The 18112-nt window shown below is 55.8% G+C and overlaps 1 protein-coding gene across 1 annotated transcript in view; it reads right to left on the bottom strand.

Annotated features, from left to right (window-relative positions):
* The window catches only part of LOC141919150 (E3 ubiquitin-protein ligase PHF7-like), a 156030-nt gene that overhangs the window by 73285 nt on the left and 64633 nt on the right, over positions 1-18112 (bottom strand). The window contains exons 5-7 of the mRNA XM_074814175.1: positions 10871-11050; positions 9607-9633; positions 3270-3280 (exon numbers count right to left, since the gene is read on the bottom strand). Of these exons, the coding sequence (XP_074670276.1) occupies positions 3270-3280; positions 9607-9633; positions 10871-11050 (218 nt within the window). The remainder of the gene's footprint in view (positions 1-3269; positions 3281-9606; positions 9634-10870; positions 11051-18112) is intronic.

Raw genomic sequence — 18112 nt, 5'->3', positions numbered from 1 at the left:
ACACCCCATATATGGGCAGGGACACCCTTGGCAGGTTTCCATGACCACGGTGACATCAGCACCCCCACATACAGGGCAGTGACCCGACCAGTCCGAGAGGACTCCTGACAGCAGGGCTGGGCTGCAGATGTGGCTGCAGGTGCTGCACGCGGGGAGATGCTGGGTGTCTGGGTGGGCTGACCTGGCTGGTTTGGTGGTTTTGAGGGCGCTGTACTCTCTGCACCAGCTGCTAATAAGGTGTTTTCTGTGGGCAGGGCTGGTGGCCCATCAGTCTGTGTTCTCAGAGATGAGCCCACAGGAGTCCCTCGCTGGGGCTTGGCTGCAGAGAGCTCTGTGGTATCTTGGCAGTGTTTGACATTTCCCAGACAATGCTTAAACCTGCCAGTTGACGCTGTTTAACACTCTCCTCTGTAAGAGCCTTCCAGCGGGGATGCCTGTCAACTCTGGCTTTCCCTTCAAAGAACTGTTCCCCAAAGCTGCTGTATCTTTGTCACTTGCCAGATGCCACCTTGTTGCTTTGGGCTTTTACATGTTGCCTTTAATTAGGATGTGTGCTCTTCTGTCCAGGGGCTGGTGGGCAGCCCTCTGGTGACCAAAGCCCAGAGAAAACAAGGGGGTTTACTGTATTACCTCTTGTACTTGAAGGAACACTCCTTTAGCCCAGGTGTCTTTGGACGTGTCTTTAGGGACGGGGATACCAGGCCTCCAAATCCAGGAGTTTATGTCAGTTGATTCTTTGTCCTGTTTCTGTTTTGCTTCTGGCCCTTAATCTGCAGAGACAAATTGGGGCTGTGTGATGCAGAGAGGTTCAGGGCAGGGTCACCTGTTCCTCCAGGACAGGATCTGCTGATTCAGCTCAGTATTTTAAGCAAGATGGAGCCGAATGAATCCTCCTTGTAGCAAGAGCTGGTAGCCAGGATGGATGAGCAGTTCATTCACAGTTACTGAAGCACTGAAGGAAATTCGATTTGTACGTTTAAAATTGCTTTCTTAACCAGTGTTTAGCATCTTGGGCTCTCAAGGCTTAAAATACCTCTGGCACCTTGGATCAGTGTATGGGGATTTAAAAGTGCTCTAGATTAAGCAGGCAGATGAGTTAAACTGCATTTAGCTGATTCCCTGGCTGTGAATAATCCAGCCAACCCTGTGCTGAAGACATCTGGGGCTCGTGTGCTGTTCGTAGTGGAGGTTTCGGACCCTTTCTCAAAGCTGTCACCGGTCTGTAAGTTACGGCTTTACTGACCAGAAGGTAGGAGGCACTTTGGGAGTGGCCCCTTGTGATGGAGACTGGAGACCTCTGCTCTTCGGTCCTGGACGTCAGGCAGTGGCTTTCACAGTGGTCCCATCTCTCAGCTCAGCTCTGCTTTCTGTCCTTAGGATACAGCTTTGATTTGCCGGGGCTGAGTGAATTGGGACATCCCCTACTGCAGATCTGCACGAGACATACCCCTCTAGCAAGCCATATTCTAGCAAGGCACAGGACAACCTTACAAATACAGAAAGCTAAACCTCCCGCTAATTACTCGATGGGAATGCAGCAGGCAGAGCTTTTTGTCTAGATTGCATCCGTGCTGCTGTGAGCTTCAGGAACCCAGTGCTTCCAGCCCTGCATCTTCCTCCCCGTTCTCCCCCATGCCCTGGGCAGATCTCTGTTTCAGGGCTGGCCCTGCTGTTCCATGAGCTGTGCCCTCTAGGCGTGGTTATCGAGTGTTAGGACAGACTTTGGATGTTGCGCTGTGTTGTTGCAGTGGTTGTGTCAGTCAGATGTGGGCAAGTCCCAAGTGCAGATGTGTGGTGACAAGTGCCCGTTATTTGGCCCTGACTGCAGGAAGGAATGAACCCCTTCAGCCTTCTCAGTCTGGGTGGAGATGAGTGATGGAAAGCAGTTGCATACTTTGAAGGGATCAGTGAAAGGAGGATCCTTTGCTCTGCTCCCTCCATTAAAATGCTCTGCTGGCAAGCAGCAGCTCTGGTTTTCCCTGATTTTTGCAGTGACTGCTTGTTGTGTTTAATCTGCTGCGCTGTTATAAGCAGGTCCCTGCGAGCGAGAAACTTGTGAGTGGCTGAGCTGAGATTTCCAGGTTCCTGATCAGAGGAAAGGCTGTCCCAGCCACACTGGAGTTGGGTTCCTGACTGCATCCTGATAGAAAAGATTATTCATCCAGTGGAAAAAAACAACCCAAACAAACCAGAGCTGCTGTTTTATCGAGTGTTTGACATATCTTAGCTGAGCAGATCTTGGCGCTCAGTACGAGCTACAGCTCTGCTTTTCTGAGCCCATGAGCTGGGCTCACTTACAGCTGGCCTGACTCTCAGGAATGCTGCCTGCTTTCTGACGTTTCCTGCCTCGTGGGGCTTGGGGACTTCAGGAACCCTTTTCCTCCTTTCCATCAGCCCATTTACCACATGCTCTACTATCAGGTTCTTTGGGACTCTGGCCTCTCTTCGATGTTTTCTGGCTGAAACACCTTGGTTTGTCCAAGCAGCTGTCTGTCTGGATTTCCATCTCTGACTTGCTCTGTCTGTACTCAGCTGACAGACCTGGAAGTGGAACAGGCATCGGTGCTTCCCAGTTAACCCCCTCCTACCACTGCAGGGAGCTCCGGGTGGCGTTGGGGGACCAGACCTTACCATTCCTATAACGTAGGTGACCCTGACTGAGACTGGGACGTGCCCTTTCTGTGTTACTGCTCCAACGACCACCTTTAGCTTTTCTGGGAAAGGGAAGCACAAAGAGATGTAGCACCAAAAAAATGAAACTCTTCCTCCTGACTTTGTGACGAGAGCCAGTTCAGCCAGGATCACTGACATGCTGACCTCTCCTCTTCTGGCTGGCACAAGCCTGGCAGCCTGTGTCTCCAAGGGCTTCTTACTGAAAAGGCCCCGAGGCAGCCATTAGCACTTCAGAGCACCTCATCTGCTTGGAGCAGACAGGAGTCTGCACCCATTTGCTGCAATCACCCCTATTTAAAGGCAAGTGGTACCTGTTCACCTTGTAGTAGCAACAGGGCTGAATGAAGTACCCTTTCAAACATCACTGCAGCTGTGGGGCTTTAGGCTGTGCTAGCCATGCTCACTGCCGTTTGCAGTGTTGCCACAGGGATGACCCTCGTACCACCATCACCTGCCTCCCCACCCCAAGGAGCACAGAGCTGCCAGTCTGGGTGGAGGTGAAGCTTTGTTGAACCCATGTGCTGGGTACAACCAGCTTTTTCAGAGCAAGGTGCAAAGGCTTGTCGTGGGAGGATGTTGGATAACCCAGCCCATACGGTGTCTCCTGCTGCTAGTTAAAGAGCTAGCAGTTCCTTAAAACAGTGGCACTGAACTGTTCTTTTACCAGCTCCGTGTTGTCATCAGTTTTGAGAGCCCTGGTGGTTCTTCCACCTTAAGGCTCAGCTTGTTTGACATGTTGTATCCGGGGACTTCTTGGTGCTGGTGGACTGCAAGAGACCAGGAAGAAGAGGTAGGTATCTTACTAGATGTGCAGGGCCAAAGGTAAAGGCTGCTCAAACAGGCTGCTTTTATTCCCATGGGGTTGTTGGTCCGTTGCACATCTTCTGGCACTCGTATGCCCAAGGCAGATGACCTCAGTGCCTTTCTGCTGTACACTGCCTTTCGTCTGTGGTGTGAAGCAGCTGGCATTTTGGTCTCAGGCAGTAGTTCAGCAGTGGGCTTCTTACAAACAAAAACCACCCAGACCAGGAGACTTTCTCTTCTTTTCCAGGAGCCAAGGACTTTGAAGGCACGTGCTGAGGTTAACGGCCAGAACAAAGGCTGCAGGGTGACAACACACAGTATCTCTTGGGGCCTGTGCTGTAGCTGAGGACAAACGTCTGGTGACTTTAAGGGCAGGTAAAGGCTTGTTGTGATCCAGAGAGTTGGGGAATCTGCATCCTGGGAGATATTTCACACTGCTGGACGCATCCCTGCACAATCTGTTTTAACTGTGATATTGTCCATTTTGTGCGGAGGGGTTGGACCAGAGACATGCAAAGTCTCTTCCTCCTAAATTTTTCCATGTTTCTGTGCTGATCCTGCTGATGGCCCATGCAGTCTGCTTTATGAGGAGTGAAAGGAAGAGAAAAAAGCATTATAAAACACGTAAAATGTGGCAATATTGCTGTCTGCTGCAAGCTGTGCCAGGGAGCAGATGCTAGCTGCCTTTCCTCTTCTAGATGAATTTATTTGACTGGAAAGGCAGCTGCTGTTGCTGTGACGTTGCCAGATGAACCTGTACGTAGACTTGGGGCAAGTGGGACTGTCGAGGGGGGAGTTTGGGAGGGCAGGGAGCCCATGCTGGCAGCAGCCCCTGCCCTGCCCGGGGACCAAGCAGGGCTCTGGGAGCGATGTGCTGGGGAGGAGCTCCTTGTATTGCTGCTTTCCTCAAGAGCAGCTGTTTCAGGCTTACCTGGATTATGACCATAATGAGAGATGGTTCTTGTTGGGCGTGCATCCCCAGGAAGGGTTGCACTTGATATCTGACCTTGGTTTTCATTTCATACCAGGTGTTTGTAGGCCTTGAAATGTTTCTGTGGGCTCCAGGGGACAGTTAAGTGAAGGAGGGCGAGCGTAGGGTTAGTTCCCAGGGAGACAGGATGTGTGCAAGGGTTAGAGAGTCACAGAATCATCTCGGTTGGAAAAGCCCTTGAAGCTCCTCCAGTCCAATCATGAACCTCACCCTGACCGTTCCCAACTCCACCAGATCCCTCAGCGCTGGGTCAACCCGACTCTTCAACCCCTCCAGGGATGGGGACTCCCCCCCTGCCCTGGGCAGCCCATTCCAACGCCCAACAACCCCTTCTGCAAAGAAATCCTTCCTAAGAGCCAGTCTGACCCTGCCCTGTCACAGCTTGAGGCCATTCCCTCTTGTCCTAGCGCTTGTTCCTTGGCTCAAGAGACTCATCCCCCCTCTCTGCACCCTCCTTTCAGGGCGTTGTAGAGGGCGATGAGGTCTCCCCTCAGCCTCCTCTTCTCCAGACTAAACCCCCCCAGTTCCCTCAGCCGCTCCCCATCAGACCTGTGCTCCAGACCCTGCACCAGCTCCGTTGCCCTTCTCTGGACACGCTCGAGTCATTCAATGGCCTTTTGGGAGTGAGGGGCCCAAAACTGAACCCACTCATCGAGGGGCGGCCTCACCAGTGCCGAGTCCAGGGGTAAGATCCCTTCCTTGTCCCTGCTGGCCACGCTATTGTTGATACAAGCCAGGATGCCATTGGCCTTCTTGGCCACCTGGGCACACTGCTGGCTCACTGCAATTGTGGCTGTTGCATGGTTGTATTAAGCCTGTGAAAGCAAGTGCCCAGAGCAGGTAAAGCCACATTGCACTTTGCCTTTTTTCTTGATGCCGGCTCACATTGTAAATTCCTCGCCCAGCAGAGCTGGTGCCTTCAGGCTGCCCCAGCACCTCTTGGCACAGCCCGTGTGCTGCAGGGAGCTGCACCCGGTGGCCTGGCAGTGGCAAGGAGACCAGCTTGTCCCTTCAGTGCTTCACAAGGCATAAAGAAAGCAAGCTGCTCCTTCCCCAGCACTGCTTCTGAACACGCTGTGGTGCTTTGTAGCTGCCGTGACTGTGCCTGGGGCTCCTGTGGGCTGAGGCTGAAATGCATGTCACGGGCTGGGTTTGTCCCTTCCCTGTGTCCCACTTACAGCTGTTGGTTTTTAATCTTCCTCTCCTTTGCTTCAAATCACAGAACCAGATGTTGGTGTTTGCAAGTGCCCTGCCGGAGAGGTACTGGACCTGCTGGGGCTTTGGATGACCGATTTGCTGTGAAGCCAGGAGCCAAGGAGACCCGTCCCACTGCAAATGGAGCTGCCAAGTGATGCCAGAAGCTGCAAATGCCAACCAAGCTGTTGTGGACCAGGTAAAGCACATCAGGGTTTTCTTTTTTCTTGTCCTGGAGAAGTTGGAAGGAAGGACCACTTGTGGCATTTAGCGCAGCTAGAGCACAACCTGGCTACAGCTGTTATAGATAACAAAAAATATTTCTATAAATATATATATATATATAAATGAGCAAAAGGAGGATTAGGGAAAACCTCCCTCCTTTACTGGATGCAGAGGGAAACATGGTAACTAAGGATGAGGAAAAGGCTGAGGTGCTCAACGCCTACTTTGCCTCAGTCTTTAGCAGTGGAACTGGCTGTTCCCTGGACACCCAGCCTCATGAGCTGGGAGATGGGGAGGGGAAGCAGAATGAGGTCATCACAATTACAGAGGAAGTGCTCAGAGACCTGCTACACCACTTGGATGCACACAAGTCTGTGGGACCGGATGGGTTACACCCAGGGGTGCTGAGGGAGTTGGCAGATGTGCTCGCCAAGCCGCTGTGCATGATCTACCTGAAGTCGTGTCTAACTGGGGAGGTCCCATTGGACTGGAAGGTGGCAAATGTGACACCCATCTACAAGAGAGGCAGAGAGGAGGATCCAGGAAACTATAGAGCTCGGTGCCAGGGAAGGTCATGGAGCAGGTCATCTTGAGTGCTGTTAAAAGTCATATAATGGACAACCAGGGGATCAGGCCTAGTCATCATGGGTTTATGAAAGGCAGGTCCTGCCTGACAAACCTGATCTCCTTCCATGACAAGATGACCCGACTCTTGGATGAGGGAAAGGCTGTGGCTATTGTCTACCTGGATTTTTGAAAAGCATTCGACAGAATTGTCACAGAAAAACTGTCTGCCCATGGCCTGGAGGAGCGAACGGTCTGCTGGGTCAAGCACTGGCTGGATGGACGGTCCCAGAGAGTGGTGGTCAGTGGAGCTCAATCCAGCTGGCGGCCGGTCACAAGTGGTGTTCCTCAGGGCTCGGTGTTGGGACCATTTCTGTTCAACATCTTTATTGATGATCTTGATAAGGACACAGAGTGTATCATCAGTAAATTCGCAGATGACACCAAGTTAAGCGGGAGTGTCAATCTGCATGAGGACAGGGAGGCTCTACAGAGAGACCTGGATAGATTGGATCAGTGGGACAACATTAACGAGATGAGCTTCAACAAGGACAAGTGCCAGGTCCTGCACTTGGGCCACAACAACCCCCTGCATGGCTACAGGCTTGGGGAGGTGTGGCTGGAGCTGTCTGGAAGAGAAGGATCTGGGGGTTCTAATTAACAAACAGCTAAACATGAGCCAGCAGTGTGCCCAGGTGGCCAAGAAAGCCAGCGGCATCCTGGCTTGTATTAGAAATAGTGTGACCAGCAGAAGCAGGCAGGTGATAGTCCCCCTGTGCTCTGCACTGGTGAGGCCACACCTGGAGTGTTCTGTCCAGTTTTGGGCACCTCAGTACGAGAGAGATCTTGAGGAGCTGGAGCGAGGGCAGAGGAGGGCAACGAGGCTGGGGAAGGGCCTGGAGAATAAATCCTGTGAGGAGCGATTGGAGGAGCTGGGACTGTTTAATGTGAGGAGGAGAAGGCTGAGGGGAGACCTCATCACTCTCTACAGCTCCCTGAAAGGACATTGTAGAGAGCTTGGTGCTGGTCTCTTCTCCCAGGTGATTAGCGATAGAACAAGAGGGAATGGTTTTAAACTGCAACAGGGGAGGTTCAGACTGGATATTAGGGAAAAATTTTTCAGAGAAAGAGTGGTCAGACAGTGGAATAGGCTGCCCAGGGAGGGTGTGGAGTCCCCATCCCTGGATGTGTTTAAGGGTCGTTTGGATGAGATGTTGAGGGATATGGTGTAGGGGAGAACTTTGTAGAGTTGGGCTGATGGTTGGACGCGATGATCCCAAGGGTCTTTTTCCAACCTGAATAATTCTGTGATAAGCAGTTATTGCGTCGCGTCATCGTTATGGGTGATAGATCTTACACTAATGGCATCACATTAATGAAATTGTTGAACTTTGGTAGGTTCAGGACTGATTTCAGCAGCTGGTGCCCAGCAACGCCCTGGAGATGGACATCTTCAGCCTGCAGACTGTGAGCAGGGACCGCGCCAGATGCACCAGCTCCACTTGTAGCAGAGACTTCACGCCATCGTCCCTCTGAGCCCAAGGTCACCCGCTCCACCGACGGAGCCAACTCCGCCTCATCGCTCCTGCCTTAAAAGACTGTCATGACAGATGGAAGCCGAAGTTATGGACTAAATTATCTCACTACACATTTTGGAGGGATGGCCCATAGACAAAGGGAGTGAGACCTGTGGAGATACACTTGAGACCAGGGAATTGGATGGGGATTCGTTAGAATGTATTGGAAACCTGAGCCTAACGTAAATGATATGTAAATGGTAGAACGTAAGGGGTGGAGCCTGTCCTGGTTTCAGCTGGGATAGAGTTAATTTTTCTTCTTAGTAGCTAGAATAGCGCTGTGTTTTGGATTCAGTGTGGGATTTGCTATGAGAAGAATGCTGATAATACAGGGATTGTTGTAGGAGATCGAGGTCTCTCCAGTTCCCGACGTCCTGTCCATGCGCAGGTGTACAGGAAGCTGTGAGGAGGCACAGCCAGAGCACCAAATTATCCAGTGGAATATCCCATATCCTGTAACGTCATGCTCAGGATGTCAAGGAGGGGCGGCTGGGAAGCAGGAGGTTCTCTCTTGCATCTGGGATTGTGATTGTGGGGTCTCGGTTTTTGGGGATCGCTGGCTGGGAAGGGGCTGGGTATCAGGCGGCGGGTGGTGAGCAATCACAGGGTGCGTTACCCGTTTGTACTTTCTATCATTGTTATTGTTTTACTACAATTACTAAACTGTTTCTTATCTCAACCCATGAGTTTCCCTTTGTCCCTCCAATGGGTCCCCCATTTCCGGGCAGGGGGAGGGTGAGCGATTGGCTGCGTGGGGTTTGGCTGCCGGGCGAGTTCAAAGCACGACAAGGGGCTGAGCAAGCGCAGAGCCCCAGGTTTGCTCTTGGGCTGAACAGGCTGCCAAGGGCTGGTGAAGGCCGGGGACAACATTCCTTCCTAGGACCTTCTGTGTGGCCTGAGCTGATGGTGTGTTTGGATGGGTCTGGTACAGCAGCAGCAATCAGGGTGGGCAACAGGACCCGGAACTGGGCAAAAGTAGCCCTTCGGCTACTGTCACAAGACCATCTACAGCAATCTCCATGTCACAACTGCAGGTGTGACACTGAGCGGAACTTGTAAAGAAAAGCAGCTTTGCCACTGGTGTGAACCTTCCCCGGGGAGACTGAGCCGGCTGCGGGGCCAGCGAGGCCCGAAGCACAGGGCCATGGCGCTGGGCAGCCGGCCAAGGCCAGCCCGCAAGGAGGGAGGTGTGGGCAAGGGGCTGCCAGGCCCCGGGGGAAGAAAACCCTCTGGGCCCAGCCCCTAACGCTGCCCCTCGAGAAAGGGAGAGCAGGAGGCAGAAGCCAACAAATGAGCGTGGAGTGTCCCAGGGCAGAGATCAACGGGCAACTTTATTGCGCCGGTGGAGGGGGATCAGGGCCAGCACACGGGGATGACACACGGCTGGTCCCGCGTCTGCGCCGGCTGTAAGGGTTTTGGGCCCGACGTTCCACGCGGGAGCGGTCCCTCATCCGTGCAGGCCCACGGCGGCTCGAGCTGCTGCTGCCCGCAAGCACTGGGGAGTCTTGGGATGGCCCTGATGCCACCTGGCTACCAGTGCTGGGGCTGCTGCTCTCCGGTACTGGGGAGATGTGGGACGTCCCCAGCGCTGCCTGGCCGGGGGTGCTGCTCTCAGCACTTGGTGCTGGCACGCAGCTCCTCTCCCGGCATGTTCTGGGCCGGCTGTAGGGTGTCTGGGCCTGACGTTGCACCTGGGAGCGTCGTTGCCTGCGGTCGGGCCCAGGTGAGCTGGAGCTGCTGCTGTCCTGAAGCACTGGGGAGTCGTCGGATGGCCCTGATGCCACCTGGCTACCAGTGCTGGGGCTGCTGCTCTCTGGGGCTGTCAAGTCATGGGATGACCCCGATCCTGACCGGCTACCAGTGCCAGAGCCAGCGAGCTCTGACCTGTCACTGGAGGCTGTAAGGGGAAGCAGGAAGGTCACAGGCACAGAGGCCACTGTGGAGAGGACATAGCTGTGCCCCAGCCCTCCTGGAGCAGAGGGGCTCTGCTAAGCCCAGCCTGGGCACCCGCTGCCAGGCCTTGCCTGGGCCCTGGCCCCAGCCCAGGGGCATGAAGGTGCTTTGCCTCTTACTGGTGCCCTGGCCAGCACAGCTCTCACACTCCCAGCTGGTCCTGCTGGTCCTCAAGTTGGAGCAGCGCCGGTGGGTGCCCTCGGCAGCGCAGGAGCTGCACAGCAGTAGTTCCCAGGGCCTGGGGAAGCAAAAGGGTTCATGGCTGTGAGGACAAACTGACCGCAGCATGGGATTGTGCGGCACAGCTCCTGTTCTGAGTCCTTCCACTTCGAGCTCTTGGCGACACAGATATCCCGTGCAGAGCCCAGGGTGCCACTTTGGCAACTTACCCCCGTTCCTCTGCCTGCTCCCTGCCTCCAGGACAAAGGCACTCGCGGGCGTCGCAGCGGCTGTGCCTCTGGATTAGTGCTTCGTCTGGAGGCCCGTTGTCCCGTGATGGATTTCTGATGGAGAAAGGGAAATCGCTGAGCCCCTGCTGCCTCTGCATAAGGCTGATGCAGGACAGCCCTGCTCCTCCCCGCTGCCCGGTTTACAGCTCCGCCTTGAAGCTGAAGCCCAGGCTGACAGGACAGCAGAGGGCCAAGACTGCAGGGGCAGCCCCTGGCATGGCACAGGGCTTGCAGCCTCCTGTCCTGTGAGCTGGCAGGACACCAACCTCAAGGGGATTCGGATGCCCATTGTGAGCATGTCCACGAGAAAGTCACGCTTGTTTTCTGCAGAGGGGGCAGTTGAAGGACATACCAGCACACACAGCCTGGCCCTGCAGCGGAAACAAAAGGAGCAGGAGTGAGGCCCTGGTGCTGCCAAGAGCCTGCCATGTCCCGGGGGCGAGGGAACGGCTCCTACCTGGATGCAGCCCCGGTGGAACCAGGCGTGTTTGCAGGCGGGGCACACCATGGTGTGGTAGGACTTTCTGTCCTCCACAGGCTCCAGGCAGATGAGACATTCGGTGTTGTTCTCCGGAGCTGCCTCCACCTCCTGCTCTGGGCGGTGCTCCCTGCAGAAGGAGCTGGGGGGGGAAGAGGGAAGGGATGGGTGAGGTGAAAAGTGCTGGGTCCTTCCCCGGTGGGGGTGAGGAGGGGAGAGCAGGTACCCGTGCAGAAAAAAGTACTGGGTGATGCATTCACCCTCCGTGGCACAGGGCAGATGGAAGCTGCGGTCGCAGCCCTCCTGGCAGCAGGTGATGGCGGCCCCGCTCTCACCACAGACGAAGCATTTCTAGAAAGAGAAGAGCAGCCCCCATCAGCGGAGCCTCAGGGCCTCACCAGCCAGCCCCACGCCTCTGGGCAGGGTGCAGGATGTGGCCGCTGCTGGGCCACAGCCCACAGATCTGCCCGGCGCACGAGGCTCCTGGGCTGGAGCCACTGTGGAGCTGCTGGGAGCAAGGCTTTAGTCCCGGAGATGTTTGCAGGGGCTGGGATTTCTTTCTTGGGCTCTGGGCTAAGCTCCCCCAAACCTCTCCTGACACAAATGTCAGGTCCTCACCTTCCGCGCTGTCCGCAAAACTGTGCGGCAAAGTTCGTCAGGGTCAGATGTCAGCACCCCTGATTCCTCGTCCTGCCAGTAAAAAAGCTCACTGGCAAAAATCTACAGAAGAGAAGAGAGGAGGAGCTGATGAGGAGAGCGTGGCCGGGAGTGCCTGTCAGTGAGCTGGAGGGAGCCCCGGGGCACTCACCAGACAAAAGAAATGGGCACAGAAGTCTTCAGTATTGATTTTCTGCCTGCAGAGAACCGGGTCCGCCACTGCCCGGCTGCACAGCACGCACGCTGGAGGGGAGAGAGCAAATGCCGGCGGGAATGAGCACCTCTGCGGGGCCGGGGGAAGCGTCCCTGGGGGATTGTCCCCCGGGGCCTGCTCCGTCCCTGAGGGGCTGAGGGGAAGGGCTGGGGGCCGTGGCGAGGAAGGGGCATCGCAGGCACTGCCTCCCCCTGCCACCGCGCTCGGCCCCACGCTGACCGCCCCGACAGCCCCTCTGCTGTGCTGTGGGAGGGAAACTTTGCTCTCACCCTCCTCCATCGAGTCGGGGGCCTCCTCCTCTTCCCTCTCAGACATGGCGCACAACCACAGCGAGCGTTGGGAGCGTCCCTGTCCCAGTAGCACCGGGGTGTCTCTCCCAGATGCTCCTCGGCTGACTCTGAGGGACAAGCAGGGTGCGGGTCAGCTCTCAGCACAGCCCCAGTGCCCCGAGGTGTGGGACCCCCCCGTTGCCTCAGCAGCCCCCCGCAAGCCCCATCCCTCCCCTGCCCTCTCCTCACCTCCCAGGTCGCACTGACACACGGCTGGAGTCCAGCGATCCTTTTTATAGGCTTGTCCTCACGGGTCACAGCGGCCACAGTGACATCAGCACCCCCATATATGGGCAGGGACTCCCTTGGCAGGTTACCATGGCCACGGTGACATCACAACTCCATATATGGGCAGGGACACCTTTTGCAGGTTACCGTGGCCACGGTGACATCGCCACCCACACGTACAGGCAGGGATGCCCTCGGCCTCCTGCAAACCCCTCTGAGGTTGGTGCCACCCACGTCACGGTGGAAGTCTCAGTGGAGTCACGGTGGCAACGGCCCTTTTCTGTGGCAATAAACTGCCTTTTGGAGTCAGCGTGAGCCGAGCCTTGGGGGTACGAAAGCCCCTGAACGAGCACTCGCACCAGACCCAGCTGGGGACTTGTCACCCTTGTAACCCCAAGGGTCCTGGGGTCCCCATCAGGGTGGCAGCAACGGTGCCTGAGTCCCCACACTGTCCCCACACTGTCCCCATGGACCCAATGCCCCCCCATGTCCCACCATGGTCCCCATGTCCCCACGCTGTCCCCGCACCCCACATGGTCCCATGTCCCATGCCCTAGACTGTCCCCACGTCCCCCCACATTCCCCTGTCCCACACTGCCCCATGTGCCCCCATGGTCTCCGGTGCCCACGGGCCACCTCCCCTGGCAGCACCACTGTCCCCAGTGTCCAGCCTGTGGTCAAACTGGTGTGAGTGGTGCCCACAGTCCCCAGTGCTACTGTCACCGGCAGCATCCAGAAGTACAGCGTGATGTCCCTGTCCCCCACCAGCGACACCAAGGGGGACACTGGCACACCCACGGGTGCCACCACCCCAGCACTCAAACTGCCCCCTCTGCCACCGCCTCCAGTGCTGTCCCCCCCAAATCAGAGTCTGGGGACCGTCCACAACTGCCCCTCTCCTCCTTTGGGAAAGCCAACAGGATCCCCGAGCAGTGGCACAGTCCCCACAGTCTGCCCAGTGACCCCACTGGGACCCTGTTGCTGGGAACAGGGGGTGGCCTGGTGGTCCTCTGCTCTGCCCATGTCACCCCCGCAGTGTCCCCAAGTGTCCCGGAACCTCTCTATGGGGCTGGGGAGTGTCCTGGGGCCCCCCAGTGTCCCTCCCAAGGTCTCCCAGTGTCCTGGGATGCATCTATAAGGACAGGGGGTGGCCTGGGGATCCCCCAGTGTCCCCATGTGATTCAGGGGCTCCTGGGACCTCTCTATGTGGATGGGTGTGGTTGCCTGGTGGCCTCCCCCAGTGTTCCCCTCCTGTGTCCCAGGACCCCTCTATGGGGACACAAACAGTGGCTTGGGGATCCCCAAAGTGTCCCTGAGCATCCCCCAGTGTCCCCATGTGTGTCCCCCAGTGTCTTCCAGCATCCCAAAGTATCCCATCCTGGGACCCCTCTATGAGGACAGGGGTTGGCCTGGGGGAGTCCCTCCATGTCCCTGGGGTCACCCAGTGTCCCCATGTGTCCCCCAGTGTCCTGGAACCTTTCTATGGGGACATAGAGGATGGCCTGAGGGTTCCCAGAGTGTCCCTGAATGTCCCCCAGTTTCCCCACGTCCCCCCGCAATGTCTCCCAGTGTTCTCCAATGTGCTGGGACCCCTCTGGGTGGGGGGGACAGGGGGTGACCTGGGTGCCCCCCAATGTCCCCAAGGGTCCCAGGACCTACTTCACATGCTGCCCACCCCCAGGGATCCCCTCTAACTATCTGCACCTGCGTGATGTTAATAACCCAATGAACTCTCAGTGCCCCCAGTTCATCCCAGTGCCCCCCAGTGCCCCGCAGTGCAGCCCTGTCCCTCCATGTCCCAGGGCTCTTGGACACGCACCAGGGCTTGCACAAGTCCCGGGTATTGCACCAGCATTTGCACCAGCCCCAAATGTGGCACGTGCTTTTGTACAAGCTTGAGCATCGCACAGGCCTTTGCACAAGCTCCAAACTTTGCACACGCGTTTGCACACGCGTTTGTACAAGTCCCAAACGTTGCACGAGCCTTTCCCCCAGCCCTCAAGCTCACACAAGCATTTACACAAGCCCCAACCTTTGCACACCCACTTGTACAAGCCCCACCGTTATCCAACTCCTTGCCCCACCCCTGCCCAGGGGAGGGCAGGGGTTAGGGGTGGACCCAGAGTGGGACTAGCTCCACTTAAACCAGCAGCTCCCAGTTCCCTGCCCCTCTTCCTCCAGCTCCCAGTGCCCCTCCCTGCTCCCACTGACCACCCCTAATCCCAGTGCCCCCCCCGGCCATGCCCCTTTACTTTGCCTTACACTCCACCTCCCCCTTCACCACCAGCTACAGACCATGGTGGTGTTGCAGTAGCTCTGTTCCTGCCCCGTCCTTGGTGAGCAGCTGAGTGGGGGGGCAGGGTAGGGGTGGTATTTGGCAATTTGGGGAGGGGTGGGTGTCCCCCAAATGCCCCCGACCCCCCATGGCCACCCTCTGCTCCTCCCAGACGCCTGGGTCCCTTAGGGCAGCGCTGTGTGCAACACCCCTCCCCTCCCTGCCCAGTATGGGAGTTTTGGGGTACTGGGGGAAATGGGGTCCCCAGAAAAGGGGGTGCTGGGGAGGTAGGTAGCCTTTAGCAGAAGGGGCCCTTTCCCCCACTTCCTGGGTGCCTGGGTCCTTCAGGGCAGTGCTGCGCCTGCAGCAACCTCCCCTCGCTTGAGATGTAGTTTCAGCGTTCACCCAAGCGATGACAAAATCTTCTAATCGGTCATTATACGTGTACGAATCACCACACAACGCTTTAATTCTCATTCCGGGGACAAAGAGCCATCTTCTAGATTTTCACACATCTCCGAACTGCAGAGACCATTGCCTGCTGGTACTCTGCTCGTCACTAATACAATTACTTTTACTTGTGCCTTCTGTGCTATTTCCCTGAGGAAAAGAACGGACCCACGTGTGGTGGGTTGATCTCAGCCAGATGCCCGGCAGCCAGAAAAAGCCCGACACACGGATGGAACAGCTGCTTTCAGCGGCAGCCTTTGAAGCAAGGACAGAGGTGATCAGGGCTGTGGGAAAGGAGGCGGGGAGGAGGGGCTGTGGAGAACACCAGGAGAATCACAAAATGACAGAATCATTCAGGTTGGAAAAGACCCTTGGGACCATCGAGTCCAACCATCAGTCCGACTCTACAAAGTTCTCCCCTACACCACATCCCCCAACATTTCATCCAAACGACCCTTAAACACATCCAGGGAAGGGGACTCCACCCTCTCCTTGACAGCCTATTCCACTGTCTGACCACTCTTTCTCTGAAAAAGTTTTTCCTCATGTCCAGTCTGAACCTCCCCTGTTGCAGTTTAAAACCATTCCCTCTTGTTCTATCGCTAATCACCTGGGAGAAGAGACCAGCACCAAGCTGTCTACAATGTCCTTTCAGGGAGCTGTAGAGAGTGATGAGGTCTCCCCTCAGCCTTCTCCTCCTCACACTAAACAGTCCCAGCTCCTCCAATCGCTCCTCACAGGATTTATTCTCCAGGCCCTTCACCAGCTTCATTGCCCTCCTCTGCACTCGCTCCAGCACCTCGAGATCTCTCTCGTACTGAGGTGCCCAAAACTGGACACAAAACTCCAGGTGTGGCCTCACCAGTGCAGAGCACAGGGGGACTATCACCTGCCTGCTTCTGCTGGTCACACTATTTCTAATACAAGCCAGGATGCCGTTGGCTTTCTTGGCCACCTGGGCACACTGCCGGCTCATGTTCAGCTGCTTGTCAATTAGAACCCCCAGATCCTTCTCTTCCAGACAGCTCCAGCCACACCTCCCCAAGCCTGTAGCCATGCAGGGGGTTGTTGTGGCCCAAGTGCAGGACCTGGCACTTGTCCTTGTTGAAGCTCATCCTGTCAATGTTGTCCCACCGATCCAATCTATCCAGGTCTCTCTGTAGAGCCTCCCTGTCCTCATCCAGATTGACACTCCCGCTCAACTTGGTGTCATCTGCGAATTTACTGATGATACACTCTGTGTCCTTATCAAGATCATCAATAAAGATGTTGAACAGAAATGGTCCCAACACCGAGCCCTGAGGAACACCACTTGTGACCGGCCGCCAGCTGGATTGAGCTCCACTGACCACCACTCTCTGGGACCGTCCATCCAGCCAGTGCTTGACCCAGCAGACCGTTCGCTCCTCCAGGCCATGGGCAGACAGTTTTTCTATGACAATTCTGTCGAATGCTTTTCAAAAATTCAGGTAGACAATATCCACAGCCTTTCCCTCATCCAACAGTCGGGTCATCTTGTCATGGAAGGAGATCAGGTTTGTCAGGCTGGACCTGCCTTTCATAAACCCATGATGACTAGGCCTGGTCCCCTGGTTGTCCATTATATGACTTCTAATGGCACCCGAGATGACCTGTTCCATGACCTTCCCTGGCACCGAGGTCAGACCAACAGGTCTATAGTTTCCTGGATCTGCCTTTCTGCCTCTCTTGTAGATGGGTGTCACATTTGCCACCCTCCAGTCCAATGGGACCTCCCCAGTTAGACACGACTTCAGGTAAATCACGGAAAGCGGCTTGGCGAGCACATCTGCCAACTCTCTCAGCACCCCTGGGTGTAACCCATCCGGTCCCACAGACTTGTGTGCATCCAAGTGGTGTAGCAGGTCTCTGACCACTTCCTCTGTAATTGTGATGACCTCATTCTGCTTCCCCTCCCCATCTCCCAGCTCATGAGGCTGGGTGTCCAGGGAACAGCCAGTTCCACTGCTAAAGACTGAGGCAAAGTAGGCGTTGAGCACCTCAGCCTTTTCCTCATCCTTAGTTACCATGTTTCCCTCTGCATCCAGTAAAGGAGGGAGGTTTTCCCTAATCCTCCTTTTGCTCATTTATATATATATATTTACAGAAATATTTTTTGTTATCTATAACAGCTGTAGCCAGGTTGTGCTCTAGCTGCGCTAAATGCCACAAGTGGTCCTTCCCTCCAACTCCTCCAGGACAAGAAAAAAGAAAACCCTGATGTGCTTTACCTGGTCCACAACAGCTTGGTTGGCATTTGCAGCTTCTGGCATCACTTGGCAGCTCCATTTGCAGTGGGACGGGTCTCCTTGGCTCCTGGCTTCACAGCAAATCGGTCATCCAAAGCCCCAGCAGGTCCAGTACCTCTCCGGCAGGGCACTTGCAAACACCAACATCTGGTTCTGTGATTTGAAGCAAAGGAGACGAAGATTAAAAACCAACAGCTGTAAGTGGGACACAGGGAAGGGACAAACCCAGCCCGTGACATGCATTTCAGCCTCAGCCCACAGGAGCCCCAGGCACAGTCACGGCAGCTACAAAGCACCACAGCGTGTTCAGAAGCAGTGCTGGGGAAGGAGCAGCTTGCTTTCTTTATGCCTTGTGAAGCACTGAAGGGACAAGCTGGTCTCCTTGCCACTGCCAGGCCAGCGGGTGCAGCTCCCTGCAGCACACGGGCTGTGCCAAGAGGTGCTGGGGCAGCCTGAAGGCACCAGCTCTGCTGGGCGAGGAATTTACAATGTGAGCCGGCATCAAGAAAAAAGGCAAAGTGCAATGTGGCTTTACCTGCTCTGGGCACTTGCTTTCACAGGCTTAATACAACCATGCAACAGCCACAATTGCAGTGAGCCAGCAGTGTGCCCAGGTGGCCAAGAAGGCCAATGGCATCCTGGCTTGTATCAACAATAGCGTGGCCAGCAGGGACAGGGAAGGGATCTTACCCCTGGACTCGGCACGGGTGAGGCCGCCCCTCGATGACTGGGTTCAGTTTTGGGCCCCTCACTCCCAAAAGGCCATTGAATGACTCGAGCGTGT

The sequence above is a fragment of the Strix aluco genome, unplaced genomic scaffold (assembly GCF_031877795.1).
Source record: "Strix aluco isolate bStrAlu1 unplaced genomic scaffold, bStrAlu1.hap1 H_2, whole genome shotgun sequence".
Lineage (NCBI taxonomy): Eukaryota > Metazoa > Chordata > Aves > Strigiformes > Strigidae > Strix > Strix aluco.
Note: the sequence above shows the minus strand (reverse complement) of the source record. Positions and strands in the feature narration are given on the sequence as shown.